This window comes from Orussus abietinus, unplaced genomic scaffold, assembly GCF_000612105.2.
Source record: "Orussus abietinus isolate OABI.00-Male unplaced genomic scaffold, Oabi_2.0 scaffold344, whole genome shotgun sequence".
Classification (NCBI taxonomy): domain Eukaryota; kingdom Metazoa; phylum Arthropoda; class Insecta; order Hymenoptera; family Orussidae; genus Orussus; species Orussus abietinus.
The window spans coordinates 64,274-89,216 of NW_019394508.1; the positions used below are offsets into that span (position 1 = coordinate 64,274).

Here is a 24,943-nt window from a genome sequence, read left to right on the forward strand (position 1 = left end):
ATTAGACCAAAAAAAAGATCACGCAATTTTATCCAAAATTGTATTATTTTTTATTTTTTATTATTTTTTGGTTCTTGACAATGGTTAGATATTAAATGATAAATCAGACTTTCAATGAAATTACGTAATGATAAACTATCTGATCTTCTTTAAAGACAATTAGGATTTCATTCGACTAGCAAACAATGACTGATAATGTATATGCGCGTATGAATTAAAGTCACGTTTTTTTTCATACGAGTAGTAAACAAAATATAAAATATTAATCTTATGACATTTGACGACGAATTATGACAATGACGATGACGATGATGTAATAAAATAAATGACAGTTAGCACCAATGTAGTTCTGTTTTGTTACAAATATGTGCTCCATATACACAGTAATATCAAGACAGTAACATAATGTAAGATGAGAGTAACAAAGTTATGCTACATTTATATAGATATGACAGTAACAAATGTCATGTAACCTGTTAGCTCCATGTTACATAACTGTTAAGTTACTGTATTGTAACAAATGTCATGTAACTAGCTAACTCTATGTTACGTAACTGTTATGCTTGGTGTTCAGTGGGGTTTTGGTTTAATGTTGCAGTTGCACAAAGTTATTGAATCTTTGTAAACTGTAACTTTGACCCAAAATTGGAACTAAAAATTCTGAAAAGATATAGTTCTAGATCATTTTCCCCCGTTTAGAAGGAGTTATTAGAAAGTATGTTATTTGCACTGCACGCTAGAAGGCGAACAGCTCCTAGTAGTTCTGACTAATTGTTTTTAAACCGTACTTCTACCGGGATAAAGCGTACGGGGGGATGCAGCTTCGCGTTACGTTGTTCTAAATGAGAATCGAGGACTTCCTTCGTTCGTTGTAAAAAGCAGAGTGTCCCTTTTGGAGTCACGCAAGGACTCGCGGTGCCTCAGAAAAATGTTGCCGCGTTGTGGAAGGGATACAAATTTTTTCTAAGTTTTCCGTGATTGGTTCGTTGGCGGAGATGGCCAAAAAAGTCGCCTCCCACGACTTCGGCAACGAGGGTAGCAAAAGGGTAGCCAGGTCGAGTACGGCCTGACCATGCCTTTGTAAGATCACGTACCGTCCGAGGGTATTTTTTATGGTCTTGTTTACCCAAACCTTCGCGAAAGTTCGGTTCCTTCGCACAAAGGCAAATAACATTTGGCGGCCAAATGCACACCGTGAGAAAACGGAGAAAGTCAAAATTCCCAGGATGGTACGAGGTCTCGTGAAGTTATAACTATGTACTCTAATTACTACACGCATTTTTCTTACGGACGTAACAAAGTAAAACGGTCTAAAATTAAGGAGGTGAGAGTTCATTTTGCTACGCGTATTCTTCCCATGAAAATACATGAAGACACTCCGCGGTCGCGTGGCATATTTTTCAAATGCTGAAAAGAAATCGAGGGAAACGAGGGTTCCCCTTCCTTTCTCGGATTCAACTCCAATTCGCCAGAACTTTTTGAAGTAAATCGGTGGTACCGAAGGTAGGGTCACTCCTAAGTTGTCGACGGCTCAGGTACAAAATCAATACTGCCGCACTTATTAATTTACTATTACTTAATTAAGATTATAATATGCAGTGTTCGCATCTATATTAATTTATATGAATATAGTTTATCCATGTGCGCAAGTATTGTTATAAAGATTGCATATAAAATGAATTTGATTGAATTTAATTTGTCTATAGTTAACATTTTTCAAAAAAGTTTCAATTATTATTAGTCAAAAGTTTGCATATAATGAATGAACAAATTTGTGGTCGCCTCAGGGTTCAGCAGCCTCGGTCACCGGGATCTAGGAAAATCGAAAATATTGAGCCCTGAAGGTCTAAATTCATTTCGGGTATCAACAAGGTAGCTACTGTTAGGTAGTTCACACTATCTTTCCGTACCGAAACCGTACCCCGGTAGCGGTGAAGTATGGCATTTGTAACCTAATAGTGTGTAATTTTATTCAAATAGATATTGTATATTCATAAGAACATTCATGTTTGTTAATTGCTACACTTCGTCGTAAGAGTTATAGACCGCTTTAGCATGACGTTTATATTTATTAAAACGCAACCGCATCGGTAAATTTGGTTGCGTCGCATTGTGTACAGCATTTTATTTGCATTAGTAAAAATTCCACTATTCAAAATAACAATGCATTGCATCTACGATATATATTAAACTTGCAGTAAGTACTACATTTTTTAATGACTTGAAGATAATGTTTTCAACTAATAAAAAATTGTTATTATGACGTTTTGACAATGCGTATTATTGTATGCTTTCGCTAAAATTAGTTAAAAATAAAAAGTAAATAATTTTGACGTCAGTATTTTTACGATGAAGGGCGTATTTTGGTGGAATTCAGTTTTCTAATAATGCAATAATAGGATGTTAGAATTAATGAATGTTATAGAAAATGGCGATGTACACATTGTTAGATTTTCTTCGGAAGAATAGCACCATATTAAATATGGACGTGTGAATTCATTTTGCAAACTTTTTTAAAATTTCAGATCAATCATTAATGAAAATGGACCTGAAAGATCCTTAAAATTGTTACTGAATTTACAAGTTCCGCTTTATCTCTTTTACGAAATATCATTATGAGTGACAGTAAAGTTTACGGGTCAAAATTTACAAGTCCTGTTTTTAAAAAGGGTTATACCCTCGCAATTATTTAACAGTATATTTAATTTCGTTATTTACTTTCAATACAATGTTGAAAATGCACAACACTTTTTAAAATTAAATTAAATTCATTCAGAAACGGTCAGATTTTTATTACTGATAATCCGATTATGGTAAAGAACAGAGTAGGTAAATCGTATTTTTAAGGTGAAGTGAAACATCCTTCAAATCAGTCGATTCGAACACAACACTTTTTTTTTAAGGGTATTAGACCAAACTGTCCGAAACTTTGACACGTCACTCCTGATCATCTAAGAATTGTCCTGACACATTCAAAATTTGGATTTTTCAAAAAAATTTTTTAACTCAGTCCAGACCAGAACCAAAATGGCGTCGAGCTCTCATATTTCGATCAATATACAATTATCGAAGGCTCTGATATGAGAATCGAAAGGGTCAGGACAATTTTACGACAATTTAGAACACTCTGGTAATCGATAAACTCGCATTTGAACGGGATAAAGGCAAAAAAAGTGTTGTATGCGCTTCTTTGCTAAAACGATGGTAATACGAGGTCTCGGAGTGAAAATTTAATTGACCTGGAAATCACAGATGGCGCAGGGGGTCCCTCCGCAGTCAATTAGGGCCCCAGAAGGCACGAATCCAGAGGATTTCTGGAGTTTTACTTCGATTTCTTTATAATTATTGTACGAAAACGACAGGTGGAATATGCCATTTGGGACAATACACAATATAATTCGACCCAGCTGTTAATATAAAAACGAACGTCGGCAACGTAGGCATTTAGAAAAATCTTCTTTATCGACGTTGATCAAGTTCCTCGACGTGTTTCACTTCATCTTAAAAGACTCACTCTCAGTGTTTTTCGCTTTTTAGTTTCAATACAATGTTTTTACTTTCAATACAATGTTAAAATGCACAACACTTTTTAAAATTAAATTAAATTAATTCAGAAACGGTCAGATTTTTATTACGGATAATCCGATTATGGTAAAGAACATAGAGTAGATGAATCGTATTTCTAAACGACTCAGTCTCAGTGTTTTTCATTGTTCACTTACCAATTATACGAAATATCAGACTTGTTTCTCGCACACTATCTTTAAAAAAATGTGGGAAATGTAGAAGCGTTAAAAGGTCGAACTAGCCAGGCCTCTTAAATTACAAAAATAATATGAAGAAAAATGTTAAATAATACCACATTATAAACAGATATAATGTCATTAAAGAAACACAAAGTTTAAAAAATAAATTCACGTTGTACACCTCGTACTCGATTTATAAATGAAGGAAACATTATCTTTTTATTTGTTTTAGGAATGTTACCATGTGGTTACTGGCGGTATACCCGAAACTACAGAAATCCTGAAACAAAGATTTGATTATATATTTTACACAGGCTCAACGACAGTTGGAAAAATAGTTCGTGATGCGGCTAATAAATTTCTAACGCCTGTCACTTTAGAACTGGGTGGCAAAAGGTAATCGTAGTTACAATCGAATTAAATTAACTGGAATAACATACTGTGTCGTTGGTTTAGGCGCAAACAAAATATTGCCGCGGTTATTAATTTAATTTAATCTTTAATTCAAAGTTTGATATATGTTGGTAATTTGATGTTTATATATATCAAATTTTTAATTATGCATATATATATGTATCCAGTGTATACATTGTTATGAATTTTTTGAACACACTCACAGCATAATACAATTTATTATAAGAGTAATTTATACATGTAGGTTCTGCACTGAGATCCAATCAGTTACAATGTTTGAAAAGGAATTTAAAAGAGCACTAGACTTATTCAATTCGACGGCTGCTTAAGGTGATACGATAATGGCGTCAAAGAGTTCCCGTTCATGAACCTTTCTCCAAACTGAGTACACAGAATCGATTAAAACTTTACAATGTAAATATGGAGGGTATGAAGAAGGTGTTGAAACTCATGAAATTTCAATTTAAAAAAAATTCGTTTTTAGATATTTTCAAAATTTTTTATGCAACATGAAATTTCGCCACTTTCAGGACCTACCTTAGGGTCTTCTTATTCATGTGGTAAAGTTTGAAACGATTCGGTATACCCAGTTCGAAAAAAAGTTTCATGAACTATTGACTCTTCAGATGACGTTAAAGAGGTCTCGTTTATGAAACGTTTCTCCAAACTGAGTATACAGAATCGATTAAAACTTTACAGTGTAAATATGGAGGGTATGAAGAAGGTGTTGAAACTCATGAAATTTCAATTTTTAAAAAATTCCTTTATAGATATTTTCAAAATTTGTTATAAATAAAATTAAATTCCATGAGTGTCAGGACCTTCCTTCCAGCCTTCATATTCACATTGTAAAGTTTGAAACGATTCGCCACACCCAGTTCGGAGAAAAGTTTCATGAACGATTGGCACTTTGGATGCCACTTTCACATCCCCTTAACGAATGGCGAATTTTGTCTTTTGTACCTTTTTTGCTGAGTTTAAACGGCCTTATGTGGTTACATTTTAAGAAAGGGAAGGGAGAATGGGAGTCCGGTCCATTGAGTATTAACCGAGAAATGATATCTAGGTCCAGCATCACCGTTAGAACTTTTACGTTGAAACCGCATAACACTTCCCATTTTAATTTTAAAATTTTGACCAGAGGGAAAAGAAAACAGAAAGAATGTTCTTCTCTTATTTTCAAGCTAATGAATTTTCAACTTCCTGAAGCTCCGAAAGCAAAAGCGATCTGCTCATCCTGGACTTCAAACTATTCGCTGATCTCCGAGGTTTTATTTCATGCGGTAATGAGCTTGCTTGTACAGATGTTAATTCTCTGTCAGTACAATTGTTTTCATTACGCCCTAGGACATTTTGCCTCCCAGAATTGCAACAATTTCCAAGGTTTACATCATGCGGTAATGAGCTTGCTTGTACAGATGTTAATTCTCTGTCAGTACAATTGTTTTCATTACGCCCTAGGACATTTTGCCCCCAGAATTGCAATAATTTACAAAATATTGATTACAAGGACTACGTGTAAAGCAGTAGAGTGTCATTTTTCAAATATGTTATCTATACCTCAGATACAAAGTTAATAATTCGATAAGAGAATATTCGACATATTTTAACCCGAATCATATGGTTTCTGTGAGACATTGCGTTCGTGTTTTTCAATTTCGTTAGCTTTACTTTGAATATCGTCATGGCGATTACCAAATTTTCTTCAATCTGTGGGACGAATGTCGGGACTCTCTAAGACCTGAAGCTTTTCTAAGGTTATATTAAAAGTGATATTAATTTTCATAAATTCATTACCAAAATTATACTTATACTGGACTATAACTTTTGGAATTATCGACTTCTAATTGAGAATGCAGAACTACATTGGTGCTGGTGCCAGTACATCCTGGTTTAATAAAAAGCAATTGGGTTCCAGAAATTGTGGTTTCTGGAACGTTATTGTCACACAACATTTTCAAGGTTTCGAATCCTGGAGTGACGAGTAACCAGCGCTAATTATCTTTTAGTCGGATCCATATGGTATATAAAACTTTAATGAATTTAGTGTTACAATCGCCGTGTTTCAATGCAATGGAATCATTGATGTTTTTGCTTAGACATCCCTTACATGTATGAATGTGATACTTTGGCTATGCTCTCTTAAAAAATAGGCTTTTCCTGTTCAAGTCCTGTTTTTCGATCTCACATCGATGGCGTCATTCTTATTGGACGGCTTCGACTTCTTCTATTCGTAATGGTTGCTAGACGACGCCTAGTCGGTAACCAGCTGTATCTTTTCTTTCTTCTTCTTGTACAGGCGAGTCGACGACGTTTTGATTGATTCAACGTTGCTAGACGACACCTAGTCGGTGACCAGCTGTATCTTTTCTTTCTTCTTCTTGTACAGAAGTCGACAACGTTTTGATTGATTGAACGTTGCTAGACGACGCCTAGTCGGTAACCAGCTGTATCTTTTCTTTCTTCTTCTTGTATAGGCGAGTCGACAACGTTTTGATTGATTGAACGTTGCTAGACGACACCTAGTCGCTAACCAGCTGTATCTTTTCTTTCTTCTTGTACAGACCAGTCGACAACGTTTTGATTGATCGAACGTTGCTAAACGACACCTAGTCGGTTACCAGCTGTATCTTTTCTTTCTTCTTCTTGTACAGACGAGTCGACAACGTTTTGATTCAACGTTGCTAGACGACACCTAGTCGGTGACCAGCTGTATCTTTTCTTTCTTCTTGTACAGGCGAGTCGACGATGTTTTGATTGATTGAACGTTGCTAGACGACACCTAGTCGGTAACCAGCTGTATCTTTTCTTTCTTCTTCTTGTACAGACGAGTCGACAACGTTTTGATTGATTGAACGTTGCTAGACGACACCTAGTCGGTAACCAGCTGTATCTTTTCTTTCTTCTTCTTGTACAGACAAGTCGACAACGTTTTGATGGTGACCGGCTGTATTTTCGTTTCCTGGTACAGGTGAAGCGACAACATTCTGTGGTTGCGCGGCTGTACTTCCTTCTTCTGGTACAATCGAGCCAGCGATATCTCGTCAAGGTTCGGCTATATCTCAGCATTAATCATCAGCATTAATTCGGCGAGTTGCATGAAACCGCATCCGCGTTTGTATTTATACTACCTTGTTTGTATATGATTTCGTGTTCAATTTCACTTAAGGGGTTACACCACTTTGACCCACCCAAAAATTACGGTTTTTCCAGAATTTTTTTCTACGAATTAAAACGTTTTTATCCAAATTAAAGTACAGTAAGGTATTATACTACTACTAAACAACAAAATATTTTTTTGTATTTTTTTTATTTACAAAAATGGCGGTTTGAAAGGCGATTTACCGGAGCGCTGCGAAAATCGATGATCGTGCGGTGGGCACGATAACAGTCCAGGTTTAAGCTAGAACAATGAACGAAAAAGAATTAGTTTCTGTAGCCCAAAAGCTAGCGAAATACGTAGCTGTTTTCAAAAATATACATTCTTCACAAAATGACATCGATTTGAAAGGAAAGATATGTATTTTGCCCTAAATTTCATTAATTCATATTCCATAAAAAACGTGAATGTCAATACGTTGAAAAATACCATACGTATTTCGCTAGATAAACATATCACGAATAAAATAAAAAAAGGAATCAAGACGATTGATTGAAAATTGGCGGAGCTAGAGTGCTCACCGATTTTTAAAATGCCGTTTTAAGAAAAACGCGTTTAAACCTGGACTGAGTTATTGTGTCCACCGCACGATCATCGAATTTCGCAGCGCTCCGGTAAATCGCCTTTCAAGTCGCCATTTTTCTAAATAAAAGAAATACAAAAAAAAATATTTTATTGCTTAATAGTAGTATAATACCTTACTGTACTTTAATTTGGATAAACACGTTTTAATTCTTAAAAAAAAAATTCTTGAAAAACCGTAATTTTTGGGTGGGTCAAAGTGGTGTAACCCCTTAAGGTGAAGTGAAACACGTCGAGGAACTTAGTCAACGTCGATAAAGAAGATATTTCTAAATGCCTACGTTGCCGACGTTCGTTTTTATATTGACAGCTGGATCGAATTATATTGGATATTGTACCAAATGGCGTACACCATATGTCGTTTCCGTACAATAATTATAAAGAAATCGAAGTAAAACTCCAGAAATCCTCTGGATTCATGCTTTCTGGGGCCCTAATTGACTGCAGAGGAACCCCCTGCGCCATCTGTGATTTCCAGGTCAATTAAATCTTCACTCCGAGACCTCGTATTACCATCATTTTGGCATAGAAGCGCATACAACAATTTTGTTGCCTTTATCCCGCTCAAATGCGAGTTTATCGATTACCGGAGTGTTCTAAATTGTCGTAAAATTGTCCTGACCCTTTCGATTCTCATATCAGAGCCTTCGATAATTGTATACTGATCGAAATATGAGAGCTCGACGCCATTTTGGTTCTGGTCTGAACTGAGTTAAAAAATTTTGTTGAAAAATACAAATTGTTAATGTATCAGGACAATTCTTAGACGATCAGGAGTGACGTGTCAAAGTTTCGGAGAGTTTGGTCTAATACCCTTAAAAAAAAGTGTTGTATTCGAATCGACTGATTTGAAGGATGTTTCACTTCACCTTAAAAATACGATTCACCTACTCTGTTCTTTACCATAATCGGATTATCCGTAATAAAAATCTGACCGTTTCTGAATGAATTTAATTTAATTTTAAAAACAAATTTGAAAAGAATTGAAATTTCGTGAGTTTCAGGACCTTCCTTATAGTCTTCCTATTCACGTCGTAAAGTTTCAAACTATTCGGTAAACCGAGTAGGGAGAAAAGTTTTATAAACCAAACCTCTTTAACGCCACTTTCACATCACCTTAAGCTCTCCCTTAAGAAAAGTTTCTTTCGCTATCTGCACGTAGCTGGTGTATCTGGTAGATAAAAGAAACTTTTGGGACAACCTAATAGTATAGACATTTTTTATTTTTCCAATTGTCAGACGATTCGACTGCCGAGGATTCGTTAAGGTGAAGTGAAACCCCCTTCAAATCAGTCGATTCGAATACAACACTTTTGTTTTTAGGGTATTAGACCAAACTGTCCGAAACTTTGACACATCACTCGTGATCATCTAAGAATTGTCCTGACGCGTTCAAAATTTGGATTTTTCAAGAAAATTTTTTAACTTAGATCAGACCAGACCCAAAATAGCGTCGAGTTCTCATATTTCGATCAATATACAATTATTGAAGGCTCCGATACGAGAAAAGAAAGGGTCAAGACAATTTTACGACAATTTAAAACACTCTGGTAATCGATAAACTCGCATTTGAACGGGATAAAGGCAAAAAAAGTGTTGTATGCGCTTCTATGCCAAAACGGTGGGAATACGAGGTCTCGGAGTGAAAATTTAATTGACCTGGAAATCACAGATGGCGCAAAGTGTCCCTCTGCAGTCAATTAGGGCCCCAGAAAGCATGAATCTAGAGGATTTCTGGAGTTTTACTTCGATTTTTTATAATGATTGTACGAAAACGACAGGTGGAATATGCCATTTGGTACAATACACAATATAATTCGACACAGCTGGCAATATATAAACGAACGTCGGCAACGTAGGTGTTTAGGAAAATCTTCTTTATCGACGTCGATCAAGTTCCTCGACGTGTTTCTCTTCACCTTAAACTCGTCTCTTGCGCTTCGGTGTCTACGAGACGCGTTGTCTAACGACAAAGGTGGAATTTTCACTCACCCAATAACGATCAGGATGGTTCGCATGGTTAATTTCCTTTTCCAGCACTGAGGATCCCAATTCGCTGCCGTTAGTTTTCTTGTAATGAATTTCTTTATACACTCAGTATAATAAATTTTATTATAAGAGTAATATATACATTCGGGTTCCTTATTGAGATCTAATGAGTTAGAATGTTTGAATAAGAATTTAGAAGGGCAAGAGACTTTCTGAATTCGACGGTTGCTTAAGGGGATGTGAAAGTGGCATCTGAAGTGTCAATCGTTCATGAAACTTTTCTCCAAACTGGGTGTACCGAATCGTCTCAAATTTTACAAAGTAAACGTAAATACTATATGGAAAGTCTTGACACTCATGAAATTTCATTTTTTATAACATTTTTTAAATATCTCTGAACAAATTTTTAACAAATTGAAATTTTATGAGTTTCAGGACCTTCCTTATATTCTACGTATTTATATTGTAAAGTTTGAAACGATTTAGTATACTTAGTTTGAAGAAAAGTTTCATAAACGCGACCTCTGTGTCACTACTTTCACATTATCTCAAGGTAATGTGAAAGGGTCAGTCTTTATATCCAAATGTGAAAGTATTTATACAACTTTTGTCTAAACTGAGTGCACCGAATCATTTAAAACTTCGGCACGTGATTACGAAGGCCGTAATGAAGAACGTGATGCTCGTGAAATTTAATTTGTTCAACAAAAGTTTTTCTTTATCCTAGACAAGAACCAAGATTGCATTTTTTTTTGTGAAAAATGAAATATCACGAGCATCGCGTTCTTCCTTAAGGCCTCCATAATCACGTGCTAAAGTTTCAAATGATTCGGTGTTCCCAGTTTGGAGAAGTCTTAAAAATACTTCGACGTTTTATATATATAAAATGTCCTTTCATATCACCTTAACAGTTTTAGTGCCAGACGAAGTCGTTAGAACTTGAAAAATGACGATATATCGTTGTCCGACACTAAAATGACACCTAAGTTCGTCATCAATGCTGAGCGTCAGTGTAAGAACTTTTACATGAGAAATTACATAACAATATATACACTGGATGGGTCCATTAACTAATAGTACTTTTCATTCGAATTTATGGAGGTCAGGAAAAAATGGATCGATTAGGGTACAGATGGGTCCACAATGTGGTGTTAAGAGGGAATGATACATCATCATCACACATATTTCTGTATGCGTTTTCACACCTAGGAGAGCTGCAATCAGGGAAACTTCGCGCCCAAAATGTTTGTACAGGACGTACTTTGAATAACTTGAACGGATGAAATCACAGCATTTTGAAAATATAATTTTTCCTGCGGAGCCAAATTTTTAAATTGTCGAACAAAATATGAACATTGAGTAAAAATGACAGTCAACGAATCTTATGAAGATCCTGCATGGCCTGATCGTTATTCGTTCAATATTTACGCCACTGTTATACAAAACCACTGATGAAAATAAAAAAAAGACCACGCTGAGAAAGTTGTACACTTGTCAACTTCACACTTTATCACTGGGAAGTGCTGTTACATAGCTAAATTCGACATTTTTGGGTGCGAACATGCGAAGCTGTCGACGAGGAAACTTTCCCCGCATAAAACTTCAGCGAATTTCCGCTACAAACGCTAGTTGTACGTCGTGACGTCATGCGCTGTACAGAATGCGCAGTGGATGATTGGCAGGAACAGCCAACTCCATAACCGTACTTATCGGGGCCCTTGTAGGATTTCCCAACAGCAGCAATATGTATACAGTCAAACCTGTTTTTGTGCGGTAGATAGGGACCACAGAAAAAGAACCGCACAAAAAAAATATTCAGAAACTTCATAAATAGCTATAACAAATAATTTTTCAGAACATATTAAAGAACATTTTTTTATGCGGTGGAGAGGGACCCCATAAAAAAGTGTTAGTTAGAAAATATGTCAAAGCTTTATGAAATAGCGAGAAAGTGCTTTCCAAACAAAATAAATAATTTAATTACACATGGAAATATTAAAAAAAATTTTTATTTCTCATTTTAAACATGGAGAAATTTTCAAACTGTACATAATTCAATACTACTCATCGTAGTTCAAAACGCGCACATTCTTGTGATAAACGGGTTCGAAATCGCTTTCCTCACTTGAAGATATTAGAGTTGATTTATTTTTTGTTACCATGTAGTCGGTGATAAGTTTTTGCGACGACGGTCGTTTGATCAGCTGCTTGTAAACGTCGCGATAGCCAGATATACACGATCGAAGCTCTTTTTGGAATTTCAAACTTCTTTCAGAATTGTTATCCATTTTAAGAAAATGCTTTTCCAATGTGCTGCAAAGCTGGATCCCTGCATATATTTTATCCACTGTTATAGAATCCGGTTCTTCTTGTTCGTCTCCATGACCTGTTAAGTTTTTGAGAATGTCACTATCAGTTACGGTTTCGTCCTTAATCATTTCGATAAGATCATTTTCGCTAAAAGTGTCAAAACCTTCTCCGCAGATGTTATGTGCTAGCGCAATGATTTCTGATGATAACGTGGACGTGTTTTCGGTTACATTCCTATTAATGACACATTCAGGCCAGATCGCTTTCCAGCACGAATTTAAAGTGTGTTGTTTTATTTGAGCAATTGCTGCAGTAGCGAGGAACAGAATCCCGATATTAATATACCGCATAAAAAAATCGCATAAAGTAATCGCACAAAACAAATCGCACAAAAAAAAATTGCATAAAAAAGACCGCACAAAAACAGGTTTGACTGTACGCATCTTAGAAATGCACAAAATATAAATGTCGAGTTCTTTTGTTGTGTAGTACATTAGGTATTTGTTTTCTATCGAATTTATTAGTATCAAAGTTTTTATTTTTTTTTTCATGAAGTATGACATTTGTATTGATATTTATTGCGATGCCCGGTGATTAACGCTCGATGTTACTTGTATACGACTGCTTCACATCAAATTTGCGGTACCGTAACTTCCACGGCACAGCACAATAATGGCACTTAGTATCAATGAAGCAATTTATCGTGTGCAACGTATCCATTTGAAAGGGAAGATGATATAATTATCATTTATGGAGAACGTCAACAAATTAATGCAGGGAAGGCTAAAAGATTGTGTGCTGAACGTTATGTTCACCATACGCATTCAGTATGTCAAAGATTAAAAAATGTGTGCAGAAAGTTGAAATAAACTGGAAGCTTAGTGTTTCATAAAACTGTCCGCCTAAATTAGGTAACAGATGAGGAAAATAAAGTCGACGTTCTGTTAGTTGTGCTTCAATAAGTTAAGAAGTGATATGACATATGACCAAGTCGGCAATAGGAAGACAGTAGTATTGTATTAATGTCAGTCATCCCTTTAAACACCATTCGTAAACGATGTTTGCTTATAACTTATAATGATTTATAAACTTATAAAAAAATTGAAAACGATTAACGATTTTCAATTACCTTGTGTTGTAGGTTATTGCATTTGTCTCAAACGCCGCTGTCAGACGGTTTATATGAAATTATAAAATTCCACTAGAAAAATCGAAGATGACTTTCATATCTCGAGAGAAATTCCACCGAGAAAGGTGTTATCACCGTGTAGGTCTACCTATACCGTGCTAACTCTTATTTGACACATTTTTTTCAAACCTCTATAAATTCGAAGATATTAAAGTTACTAGACGAATAGAAATATTTTTATTAGTCAACATTTTATATAAAAAAAAGTAGTCTGCGATCGTCCTTGGATTTGGCACTATTTGTACCTTTGCTAACAAAGGACCGTTTTCAGGCCTTCGCCATAGATTTTGTTCGAACTTGGTGCATGTGTAGAGGGGTTCAAATTTGTCGACACGTGTCCTTTTTTACCGACCGATATTGGGTTTAAGGGGATGTGAAAGTGGCATCCGAAAAGTCAATCGTTCGTGATACTTTCCTCTGAAGAGGGTGTACTAATTTATTTCAAATTTTATCACATGCATAAGGAGCCCCTAAGATAGGTTCTGAAAGTCCGAAAATTTCAAGTATTATACAAAATTTTGAAAATAGATATAAACAAATTATCTTCAAACTGAATTCTCATGGGCGTGAGGACCTTCCTCATAGCCTCTATATTCACATTGTAAGGTTTAAAACGATTAGGTACACCCAATTTGGAGATAAGTTTCATAAACGAAACCTCTGTGACGTCACTTTCACATCACTTTAAAGAGATAAATACAGACTCCCATCTGCATTTTTTCATTTTATCATATACCGTGCAAACGGTGCATATAAAAAAAAGTTCTCATCAAAAGTTGTGCATTCTTGCGTGTTTTTCTTGATAGTGAAATAGAATAATTAATTTACTTCATAGTTGTTTAATGAATTACAAACAATGGTAAAATCTGTCTATTATTTTAATATATTTCAATAACACGAGCTAATTGAGATTTTTTATCTAAAAAGAAATTAAAGAACTCGAAAAATAAGTGAATACATGTCTGTGAGTGTGTGTCTGAAAGTGTTTTATTGTATTTTATGAGTACATAGTATCATTTTTGTATACAAGTTATTCTCCCATAATCATAATAGTTTGGGAGATATAACGTTTTCCATTTTCAGTTTTAAAAAAGGTTTTCGCCCCCCAAATTGGGTTTTTCAAGAAAAGCAAAGACATGTATTCACTTATTTTTCTAGTTTCTTAATTTCTTTTTGGATAAAAAAACCTCAATTCGCTCGTGTTATCAAAATATATTAAAATAATAAGTAGATTTTACAATATTTTGTAATTTATTAAACTATGAAGAAAATTAATTATTCTATTTCACTATTAAGAAAAACACACAAGAGTGTACAACTTTTGATCAGGAATTTTTTTTTTATTTGCATCGTTTGTAGCGTTTATAACCATATATAAAAATGCAGATTTTCTGAAGGATGTTTTTTTTTTAAACCGTATATGTGTAAAAATTGTGAAAAAGATACAAAAGGGAGGCCTGGAATCGTTTCCTTATAAAAACGGTGTTGATAACAGAATTCCAATTTTCATCTTAATTCGTGACATTGAATTGACAGGTAGAAATATTTATTAATTTCCGCGTATCGTTGAATATTCTAGTCCTGTGTACGTAGATAGTACGGCAGATATACAGATTACAACGAAACGAAATTTTTGTAATTTATTAAACAACTATGAAGAAAATTAATTATTCTATTTCACTATTAAGAAAAACACAGAAGAGTGCACAACTTTTGATCAGGAATTTTTTTTTTATATGCATCGTTTGTAGCGTTTATGACCAAATATAAAAATGCAGATTTTCTGAAGGAGGATGTGTTCTTTTTAAACCGTATATGTGTAAAAATTGTGAAAAAGATCCAAAAGGGAGGCCTGGAATCGTTTCCTTATAAAAACGGTCTTGATAATAGAATTCCAATTTTTATCTTAATTCGTGACATTTAATTGACAGGTAGAAATATTTATTAATTTTAAAAAATTGAATATTCTAGTCCTGTGTACGTAGACAGTACGGCAGATATACAGATTACAACGAAACGGTTGCTGTGGGGGAAGTGCATTAATTCTGGACAGACGTGTATCGCACCTGACTATGTATTATGTACTCCACAAGTGCAAAATGAAATAGTTGAAGAGGCAGCCAAAATTTTGAAGGAGTGGTATGGCGATGATATTAAGCAGAGTCCGGATTTATGCCGTATTGTAACGGACAATCATTACCAGTCAGTACTTTAATACCACTTGTTATAAATGTTTGAACTTTGTATACGCAATTATTTTTCTGTACAGCTGTATATAATGTTGCTTTTAGACGATTGGCAAATTATTTAACAAATAGCGGAAAGGTTGCTGTTGGAGGTGATACTGATCCTGCAGAAAAATATATAGGTCCGACCATTCTTGTCGATGTTAAACCTACAGATCCTATTATGCAGGACGAGATTTTTGGACCAATTTTACCTATTGTCACAGTTAACAATGCCTACGAAGCGATAAAGTTTATTAACCAACGGTGAGTATGTAAATAAAGTACAGCGGCTCCGGGTATGAAATATTTGTATTGTCGCGTAAACAATTATTCTTTACACATTCTAATAGCCACGAAGATAAATAATCTCCGGTACTTACCATAGCATATGTACATGATTAAGTTCATTGTTACACACATTTCTTGCAAAGATCTGCATCACTTTAAGTCTATAGATGCAAATCCGAAAATCTGAACTGAAAGTACTAAAATATTGGAATCACGTGTGTCGTGCAAGTAAAATTTGGATTTAAATTGAGCTAAAGATAATAAAAAGGAATAATATTGAAGGGTTTAAGGTGAAGTGAAACCCCCCTCAAATCATTTGATTTGAATAAAATACTTTTTTTTAAAGGGTATTGGACCAAACTGTCCGAAACTTTAACGCGTGACTCGTGATCATCTAAAAATTGTCCACACACATTTAAAATTTGGATTTTCAACAAAATTTGTTGACAGCCTAGACCAGAACCAAAATGGCGACCAGCTCTCATATTTCGATCGACATACCAGTATTAAAGGCTGTGATATGAGAAGTAAAGGTGTCAGGACAATTGTATAACAATTTAGAACACTCTCGTAATCGAGAAACTCGCATTTGAACGGAATAAAGTAAAAAAAAAAGTGTCTTATGCGCTCCTGCTAAAACGAAGGTAACACGCGGTCTCTATGAAAAAATTTAGTTGACTAAAATCACAGATGGCGCAGGATGGCACTCTACGGTCAATTACGGCATAGAACCCAGGATATTTCTGGAGGTTTACTCCGATTTCTTTATAATAACTGTACGGAAACGATATATGGGGTACGCCATTTAATACAATACCCAATGGGTGCATTCGGAGGAGAAAAGCGGTTACCGATGAGTTGGGAACATGTTGCGATTTTCTGCTGAATGAACTTTTCAGTGATCACAATATGGCGGCATCCAGTGTTGTGTAACCTAACCTCCTTATATCACTGACTACTAATATAATTATATTAATTATATGAATTATATTAGCAGTCAGTGCTTACAGTATATGTACGTCGTGTATTATTTCAGTTACTTCATTACCTGAAGGATTTTGCACCTTTTCGTTACATACACCTGCAACTTCTATAGATGATATATTTTTAGAAAAATATTCGTAACAGAACATAACGTCTGAAAAAAAAACACTCACATGTTCATACTAACTTAATTATTTATTTATTATTAGTTTTTTGGTCTATATTAGGAAGATAAAATACATTAGATTAAGTATACATTTCAAAATAACGTACCATTTCTTATCATTTTATGCACTTCTGCACTCTCTACTACATCGTACTGAAGACCGTTTACTTCATACATTTCACTGTAATAATTGATTTCATTTGCCATCCTTGCTTCTTTAACTTGAATCTACACGGTTTGAATTTGATTTACCTAACACGTTGAGCGTAGGTAGCGTAGAAAATTTGTGATGCATAAAATGGCGTCTGATCAGTAAACATGTTGAGTGAACGTACACCTATTCAGCAGATGAGCGCTAACCGATCACTCAACAGTTGTCTCCTCTGAATGCACCCAATATAATTCGACACGGTTGTCGATGTAAATACGAACGTCGGCAACGTAGGTATTTAGAAAAATCTTTTTTACCGACGTCGACCAAGTTCCTCGACGTGTTTCACTTCACCTTAAGAATGCTTTCAAGGTATTGATTTTAAAATGCGCGTATAATTTATTCCGACCATCTACTCGAAATAGCCCGTAACAATGAGTTTTCCATACCTAGTGAAACCCCCCTCACAATGTACATATTTACCAAGGACAAAGGAGTACAAAACTTGATGTTAAGTCAAACTCGTAGCGGTGCGGTATGTGTCAACGATACGATAATGCAGTACGCCGGTGAGTTCGGGACTCAAAAATCAATCGGAAGATTTCCCGTCGATTTCCGACAACAACTGATTTCCATAGCTCGTTGTCATTGCTTTAAATTCTTAGTATATGTATATATACATATTTTGCACGGGTGTAGGGTTTTATCTGCTCTGCGTACGTTTAGCAATTTCATTAGGAATGGATGTTTTCATATGCAGTGAATATCAGTGCATTGAACACATACTTTGAAATGTAGTAACCCACCAAACACGGTTACGTAACGATAATATAACCGTTACATAACATTCATAACATGTAATGTAACATACATATCACATATAAGTAAGATTTGTATTATTATTTCCTACGCAACTATATAACATTTATAAAACGAATAATGTATATATAACATATCGGTATACGTGGTTTATAAGTGTATAACATATGGTGGGAAGTTGTCCATTATTTGTTAAACTGCTCATAAATTTACATAGTCATTATAAATCTTTTGACAAGACTTAGATAAATAGTTTACCGAGTAATCTACTACTTTTTCATAATAATAGTTTGTATTCATGGTCAGTATATATTCACTGCATATGAAGGTACTATCCTGTAAATATATTGCTTTCGTAGTAATTTGAAATAAAGACCGCTTTGTTTGGAAATATGCAGCACGAATATTGGTACCGGAAATCAGCTTGTATCAAGCTTTTCTAACGAATCCTCGCCATGTACTGCAAAGTATCTTTGCCAAGGGGTGTATATTAAATGTCTTCAAGTATTAGGCATATGATACATGTAGTTTTTTAGGAGCCTAATTTTATGTAGGCATGTAGATGCTTAATCATTTTAATAATTTAACCTGGTGAAAGTTAGAGTATAATCTTATAATACCGTTAACATTTTTAGCGTGACCTTTTAGGACTTTCCTATGTAATAATTACTTCTTCCCGTTTTTGTATCTATCCAATGTAATAAGTTCATTTTTAATTAGTCCAATTGAAGAGAGTACCTGTATTATTAGGTTTACATTTTTAGCGTGACCTTTTAGGATTTTTCTATGTTATAATTATTTCTTCCCTTTTTTGTTTCTATCCAATGTAATAAGTTCATTTTTAATTAGTCAAATTCAAGAAAGTACCTGTATTATTAAGTACTTTCTGTCTTAATTCAGCTAAATACACTTAGGATGTTCAGGAGCTCGTGAATATGTTTATCGCTTAATATGAATTAGAACATTGTAAATAGTTGCAAGTGTGTAATGGTATTTGGTACAACTTAATGTTGTCGTGTTTCCATGGATACAATTTGAGTATATATAGCTTAAATTCCTATATTACCCCATAGCATGTACTACATGTTGTGCATTTTACGTGTAACCGTAATACATTAGAATTGTATAACTTTGTCTAATATGTATGGTGCAGGGAGAAGCCATTAGCATTGTACATATTTAGTAATGATGTTGAGGAGCAGTCTCTTATCATCCGAAGCACAATTAGTGGTGGGGTCACCATTAATGACGTAATGATGCATGCTACAGGTACTTATTTTCCTTGTAAACTAATATACGTTTTAATTGTTTCGTCTCCCTCCGCTGTTGGCAAAAATGTGTTTTGTATTCGTGTTTCTCAATGTGTTTTTTTGTCTCATTTCCTCTATTTTATAGAATTTATTTTGTACGCTTGGCTTATTGTCAGTGAACTCCTTGTGGACATTTATTTAGAAAGTATTAGAGTTTTAAACTCTTACATAATACGTCGTCCATGCGATTACATACAAGGAAACACGCTGGTAAAAATTAATCCGGTAATTTTCGAAAAGACCTGTTTATTGTTTTTAATGGAAATCCTCTGTACCACATTTGTGAAACGAACTTCATGAATTTGGTACTTAGTATTATATGTTGAAAGAATTCTGCCTGGATGAGGCCCGGTTCTGTCGAGGAATCCAAACTCTAGGAAAGTGAGCTCGATGCAATTCACTTACTCTTGTAAATAGTATAAATGGTAATATAATGTTTGTAAGGTGGAAGGTAACAAATTAGTAACATAATGTTTATACTTTCAAGGAGGGTGTAGAGCTCGATGCAATTCACTTACTCTTGTAAATAGTATGAATGGTAATATAATGTTTGTTTGTAAGGTGGAAGGTAACAAATTAGTAACATAATGTTCATACTTTCAAGGAGGGTGTAGAGGTACAGCTTGATAATTCCTATGCTTACTGTAGTTTGTGCATATTGTTAGAGCTTGTATATAATGCGTTATATATAACCATGTCAGGAATCAATAATCGTGATATAAGTATATATTATTATATGTATGCGATAATGGCATTAATTTTTTTTCATCTAGTTGACTCTTTACCTTTTGGTGGAGTTGGATTTTCTGGAATGGGAGCTTATCACGGGCGAGACACTTACGACACTTTTGTACACAGGAAAGGATGTCTCCTTAAAACGTTCAACAAAGTCGGAGAATCGATATCATCGTGAGTATAATTTCGACACAGGTTTTTATTATGTCTTGTCAATGCTAAAAACACTGCAAATTAAAGTCACAGAAACACGGGCAGTGGCACACTCATACAAATTATTTTCTAATACTATTAAATGAGAACGTCACTCACAAAACAGGTCGTTTGATCAGCTTTATTTATTTCATATTTTTAGGTGTCGCTACCCTCCCTATACCGAGAGGAAGTTAAAGTTACTGACATCTTTGATGGCGAAAAGGCCGGATATTCCGGGAATAAAGTATTTGCCTCATTTATTAATGTTCGGCTTGGGTGTGCTTGTCACCGTTGGTTTGAAAGCCGCCTTGAAGGTACCTAAGAAACTTAACTCCTGAAACCCATTTGGCAGGTTAAGCTTTCACTCACCTCACACTCACAATGGTATTATCACACACCCTATAAAGCAGATTCGCACTATGTCATATTTTACATAAGTTGCAGGCATTGTGAAATGTAAAGTACACGGTAATCTTTGCCATTTTATTTAACGCACATATCGATGTTGTATTTATTGCAACTTTGTTGAATCGTGATTAATACCACTATATGGTATGAAGGGGGAATGGTACTACTCGGCGAACGTCGGGTTGACTATGCTGCCGCGTAGCGGCAAGTAGTGGAAATACTTGTGACGTTGCAAGCGCCGTTGCTGTGCCGTGTAGTGGCATTCACTGTTCCGCAGTCATATCCCAGTAATGTCGAGTGTTACACTTATCGGGCGTTGAGACTCGATAAAAATATCATACTTCATATAAGGGAATAAAGACTTTGTTACGATGAAATTCTATAAGAAATAGATATCTATTTCAGATACAGTAATGTCGAGTGTTACACTTATTGGGCGTTGAGACTCGATAAAAATATACTTCATATAAGGGAATAAAGACTTTGTTACGAAGAAATTCGATAAGAAATATATATCTATGGTGCGACACTACGAAAGAACTCGACATTTGCAAGAACTGGGACACTTACGTATTGTGTTTAATGGGACATTTTCAGTTAACTATATACTAACTGGATAGCTGATATCCTACAAAATGGCGTGCCGTTTTGGAGCCACTTAGTTATGTGCACATTAACTAATATTGTACTATTTGCTTTCTCTGCATGGTCCTGGTTTGATTTTCATTAGTAATTCTGTGTAACAGTGTCGTAAGTGTTGAACGAGTAACGACAGAGGCCATGCAGGACAATCATGGTAGATTCGTAGGCTGCCAGTACAAAGTTTTACTTATTTCTTATATATTTTTTTCTTAAAAATAAATAAAAAATCTGACTCTGCAGGGATAATTATATTTTCAGAAGGCTCCCATTCAAGTTATTCAAAGAATATCTAGTAAAAATATGGTTGGATACGAAGTTTCCTTGCTTCCACCTCTCATTGGTGTGAAAACAGAAAAAAATGATGTACCATTCCCCCTTAAGAGATTCTTCCAGCTGTCTAACACATGCGTATACACACGCACACGCGCGCGCACACATGTAAAGATGTACGTTATCGTGTACAAAAATGTATTACAAATACTGTTGCTACTTCCCGAGTAACATCACGCACAAGAAGTATAACAATAGCCCGTTAAGTTTTACCGAATGTTCTTCCACGTTTTAAAATCATTTATAATTTTATAAGCGTGCATTGAAACGTAAAATACTCCGTACGCAATCCTGTTATCATTACATAGATGATTAAAGGTTAATGAGATTACCATGTATTCGGAGGACCTGTAATATCATGGAAAGATAAAATTGGGTTTAAAGAAATTAACAATTGTAACGACCCTCACTTAACACAATGTTTTCTTATGTTCAGTATCTAAAAAAAATTTTGAATTGATGCTGTAATGGTTAAGACAATAAAGGTGCAATTTATGACTATATTTCTCATTTTCCCTTGTTTCTCAAAATGCACGTTCCTTGTACATCACGTTTGCAAACAGAAAAAGAAGTTGGTTTTCAATGATAGACCTGTTTCTTAGATTTCATTTGTTGCACTGCTACCATCATTTTACGTTTCTACGTTTGTTATGTTAGTACATATATTAAATTTGAATGAATAGAGAAACATAGTTTCTTTTATCGTTTCATGCTTTGCTAGTGTGTATTCTTAGAGATGTTACCTGCAACGTGTCTTATAAAACATGATTTGCGGTTTGAATATGAATAATTTTGTTACTTATACTTACTGTACTGTTATTTATATTCCAAAAGATGAAAAATGTACACATAGAGGAACAGTGATATCGGAAGAACCAACACGTACTTTAGAGGCTGTAAATATTTATTAGAAAATAACTCTTACATGTCTATTTTTGAAGATCACTATTATCTAGATTTTTTAATGCGGGAGGATCGACTGCAAATTTATATTTTTTGTTTTAATCTAATTTAATGTAATTCTCAAGTTTTCATTCATGCCTAAGAATATTGAATTCATTTCATGAATGTGCACAATTTGTGGATTCGCAATTCCTTATGGCGTTGGCATAATACGTACGGTTTATACATAAATTTGAAGGACTCACATACAAAAATAATTGTTCGCAGGAAATGGATCAGGAGGACCAGATGTAGGACACATCGGTAAAAAGAGCAACGATGTACATCACGAAATATCGTCTTAAATATACCACTATTTTCTGAAATATATCACCATTATTCAATCGCAGTCTGACTTTAGTAAAATTCTAAGCGTCCACACTGATAATAATCCACTTAAACAATATGTATTATTTTACGTTTTTTATGAAACATTGATTTTGCCAGGATGTCGCTTGTCGCATCGACATCTACAACAATTATATCGGTGGTAAATGTTTAAGCATAAGTCAAACGGCCGTTACGTAATCACATTAAAGTAGAGCAAAGTTGTTTGAAGTGCCTTAAATTTAAACAAAAAATATGCCAAGATTTTTACCTAATACAGAAAAGTCAATACATTGCCAAAGAATTCAGAGGTTCTGTAAAAGCCTAAATTTTCTGTTGGCACTTGGCGTTCTAAAGGTTGACTAATAAATCAGGAGTGGGGGTGAAAAAGGTCATACGCGTTAGCCAACGGCACCTTAAATATGAAAGGAAGAGAAACGTGAATAGAAATGTGAGCATTGTGAGTGAGATAAAGAACGAACGTAGTCTGATATATACATATATTGCCATAAGAATAAGAGAGATGAAGAGACGATTACAGCGCAGCCATCGGTTGGCTACCGTACTAATATCAAACGTCCGTATCTTTTTAAGCTTTTATGCAGACTTCTGAATACTTTGGCAATGTACTCGAGAAATTCAAATGTTTCTAGTAATTGAACAGTATTCCGGGATCGTATACCCTATTATGTACAGAATATCTCGTATTGTTTAATTAATATTCTAGAGGAAGAAAGGGTGAACATTTTAAGTAAAAGTTTCTTTTGCACTTTGGGCTCAGATTATTATTTAACGCATTATTAATTAAAGTTAGCCGATACCACATCGTGGAGCCCCTCGCAATGGTTGTACATTTGCTCGTTAAAAGTTCAGTTTAATTTCTTGAAGTATTTATTTTGGAGTACTACATATTTGACGAATTTATTAATTAACCATTCAATGAATTAATCAGCGAATTGAGTAATTCGCAGGGCAATTAATGAATCAATCAGTAATTGATTAATTAATGATCCATCAATCAGTAATTGATTAATTAATGATCCATCAATCAATTTTGTAATTAATGATTTAATAATTAATTTTCCAAAATTAATGCATACGTCGATAATGTTTCTCAGGTTCTCAATTATCTGATCAATTTATAACAGTTTCTGTTCTGATTCATTTTTTATTTATTCATTCATTTATCAATTTATTTATTTATGCGTCAATTTATTAAATAATAAACAAAGTAAAATGAAATTTCAACCAGAGGAATGTACAGCAAGCACGAGGAACCCCCTCCCAACATTGATTGTTAATAACTCAGTAAACAATGGTCTCAGCCCAAATAGAGAACGACATTTTAGTTAAAAATTCCGACTTCTAAAAGATTACTTAATCAATACAGGATATCCTGTATAATTGTGTAATATATTGTATTGTATACGATCGTAAAATATATCTTGCTTTATTACATCAAAAAAGTACCAAAAAGGCGAAAAAAGTTGTACATTTACTTCTGGGATTACTGCAAATATATGTTATTAGTATTGTTCTTTAAAAGTTGTTTATCGATTGTTATATATATGATTTGTATAATAAATTTTTATTAAATGTCGACCCTTTATGTATTTAATTCTTCTTAACTCTTGACCGGAAGTTGAAAATTTACCCTCTTTAAGTAAATTGAGTCAATTTGACCCAACGCTATATATGTACAGTGAACAAAGGCACAAACAAGACAAAATATTGCTTAAGTCAACTTAATTCTTCGTTTATACCATGCAACATATTAATTTAATTACTTTATCCATTTAAAAACATAATAATTCTACGACGTTTATTTTTTCTCTTTACATGATGCTCGTAAAATGTGTGGTGTCTGGTAACCTTTGTAGATAAATTTTGTGCTCCTTGCATTTACTTATGTTACGAGGTTATCTTTATTTCCTCAGAATAGAGAGGCGCGCATTACATTAAGTATGAGTCAGTTGCCGGAGGATAAATGTCAAATTCGAAGCAACGATAGTGTCACCTGGTTACCTC

At 34.5% G+C, this 24,943-nt stretch overlaps 1 protein-coding gene across 5 annotated transcripts in view; it reads left to right on the forward strand.

Moving 5' to 3' along the window:
• Positions 1 to 24,517, forward strand: part of LOC105695906 (aldehyde dehydrogenase, dimeric NADP-preferring) — an 86,247-nt gene extending 61,730 nt beyond the window's left edge. For 4 of the 5 annotated variants that reach the window (XM_012417931.2, XM_012417932.2, XM_023432570.1 and 1 more), the window contains 7 exons: positions 3,979 to 4,142; positions 15,362 to 15,592; positions 15,682 to 15,882; positions 17,661 to 17,776; positions 20,110 to 20,245; positions 20,427 to 20,580; positions 22,817 to 24,517. In XM_012417931.2, coding sequence (XP_012273354.1) covers positions 3,979 to 4,142; positions 15,362 to 15,592; positions 15,682 to 15,882; positions 17,661 to 17,776; positions 20,110 to 20,245; positions 20,427 to 20,580; positions 22,817 to 22,843 — 1,029 coding nt within the window. In that variant the 3' untranslated portion in view covers positions 22,844 to 24,517. Of the gene's footprint in view, positions 1 to 3,978; positions 4,143 to 15,361; positions 15,593 to 15,681; positions 15,883 to 17,660; positions 17,777 to 19,179; positions 19,296 to 20,109; positions 20,246 to 20,426; positions 20,581 to 22,816 lie in introns of all 5 variants that reach the window. The other variant, XM_023432571.1, reaches the window with a different exon arrangement.
• Positions 24,518 to 24,943: the final 426 nt, after the last annotated feature.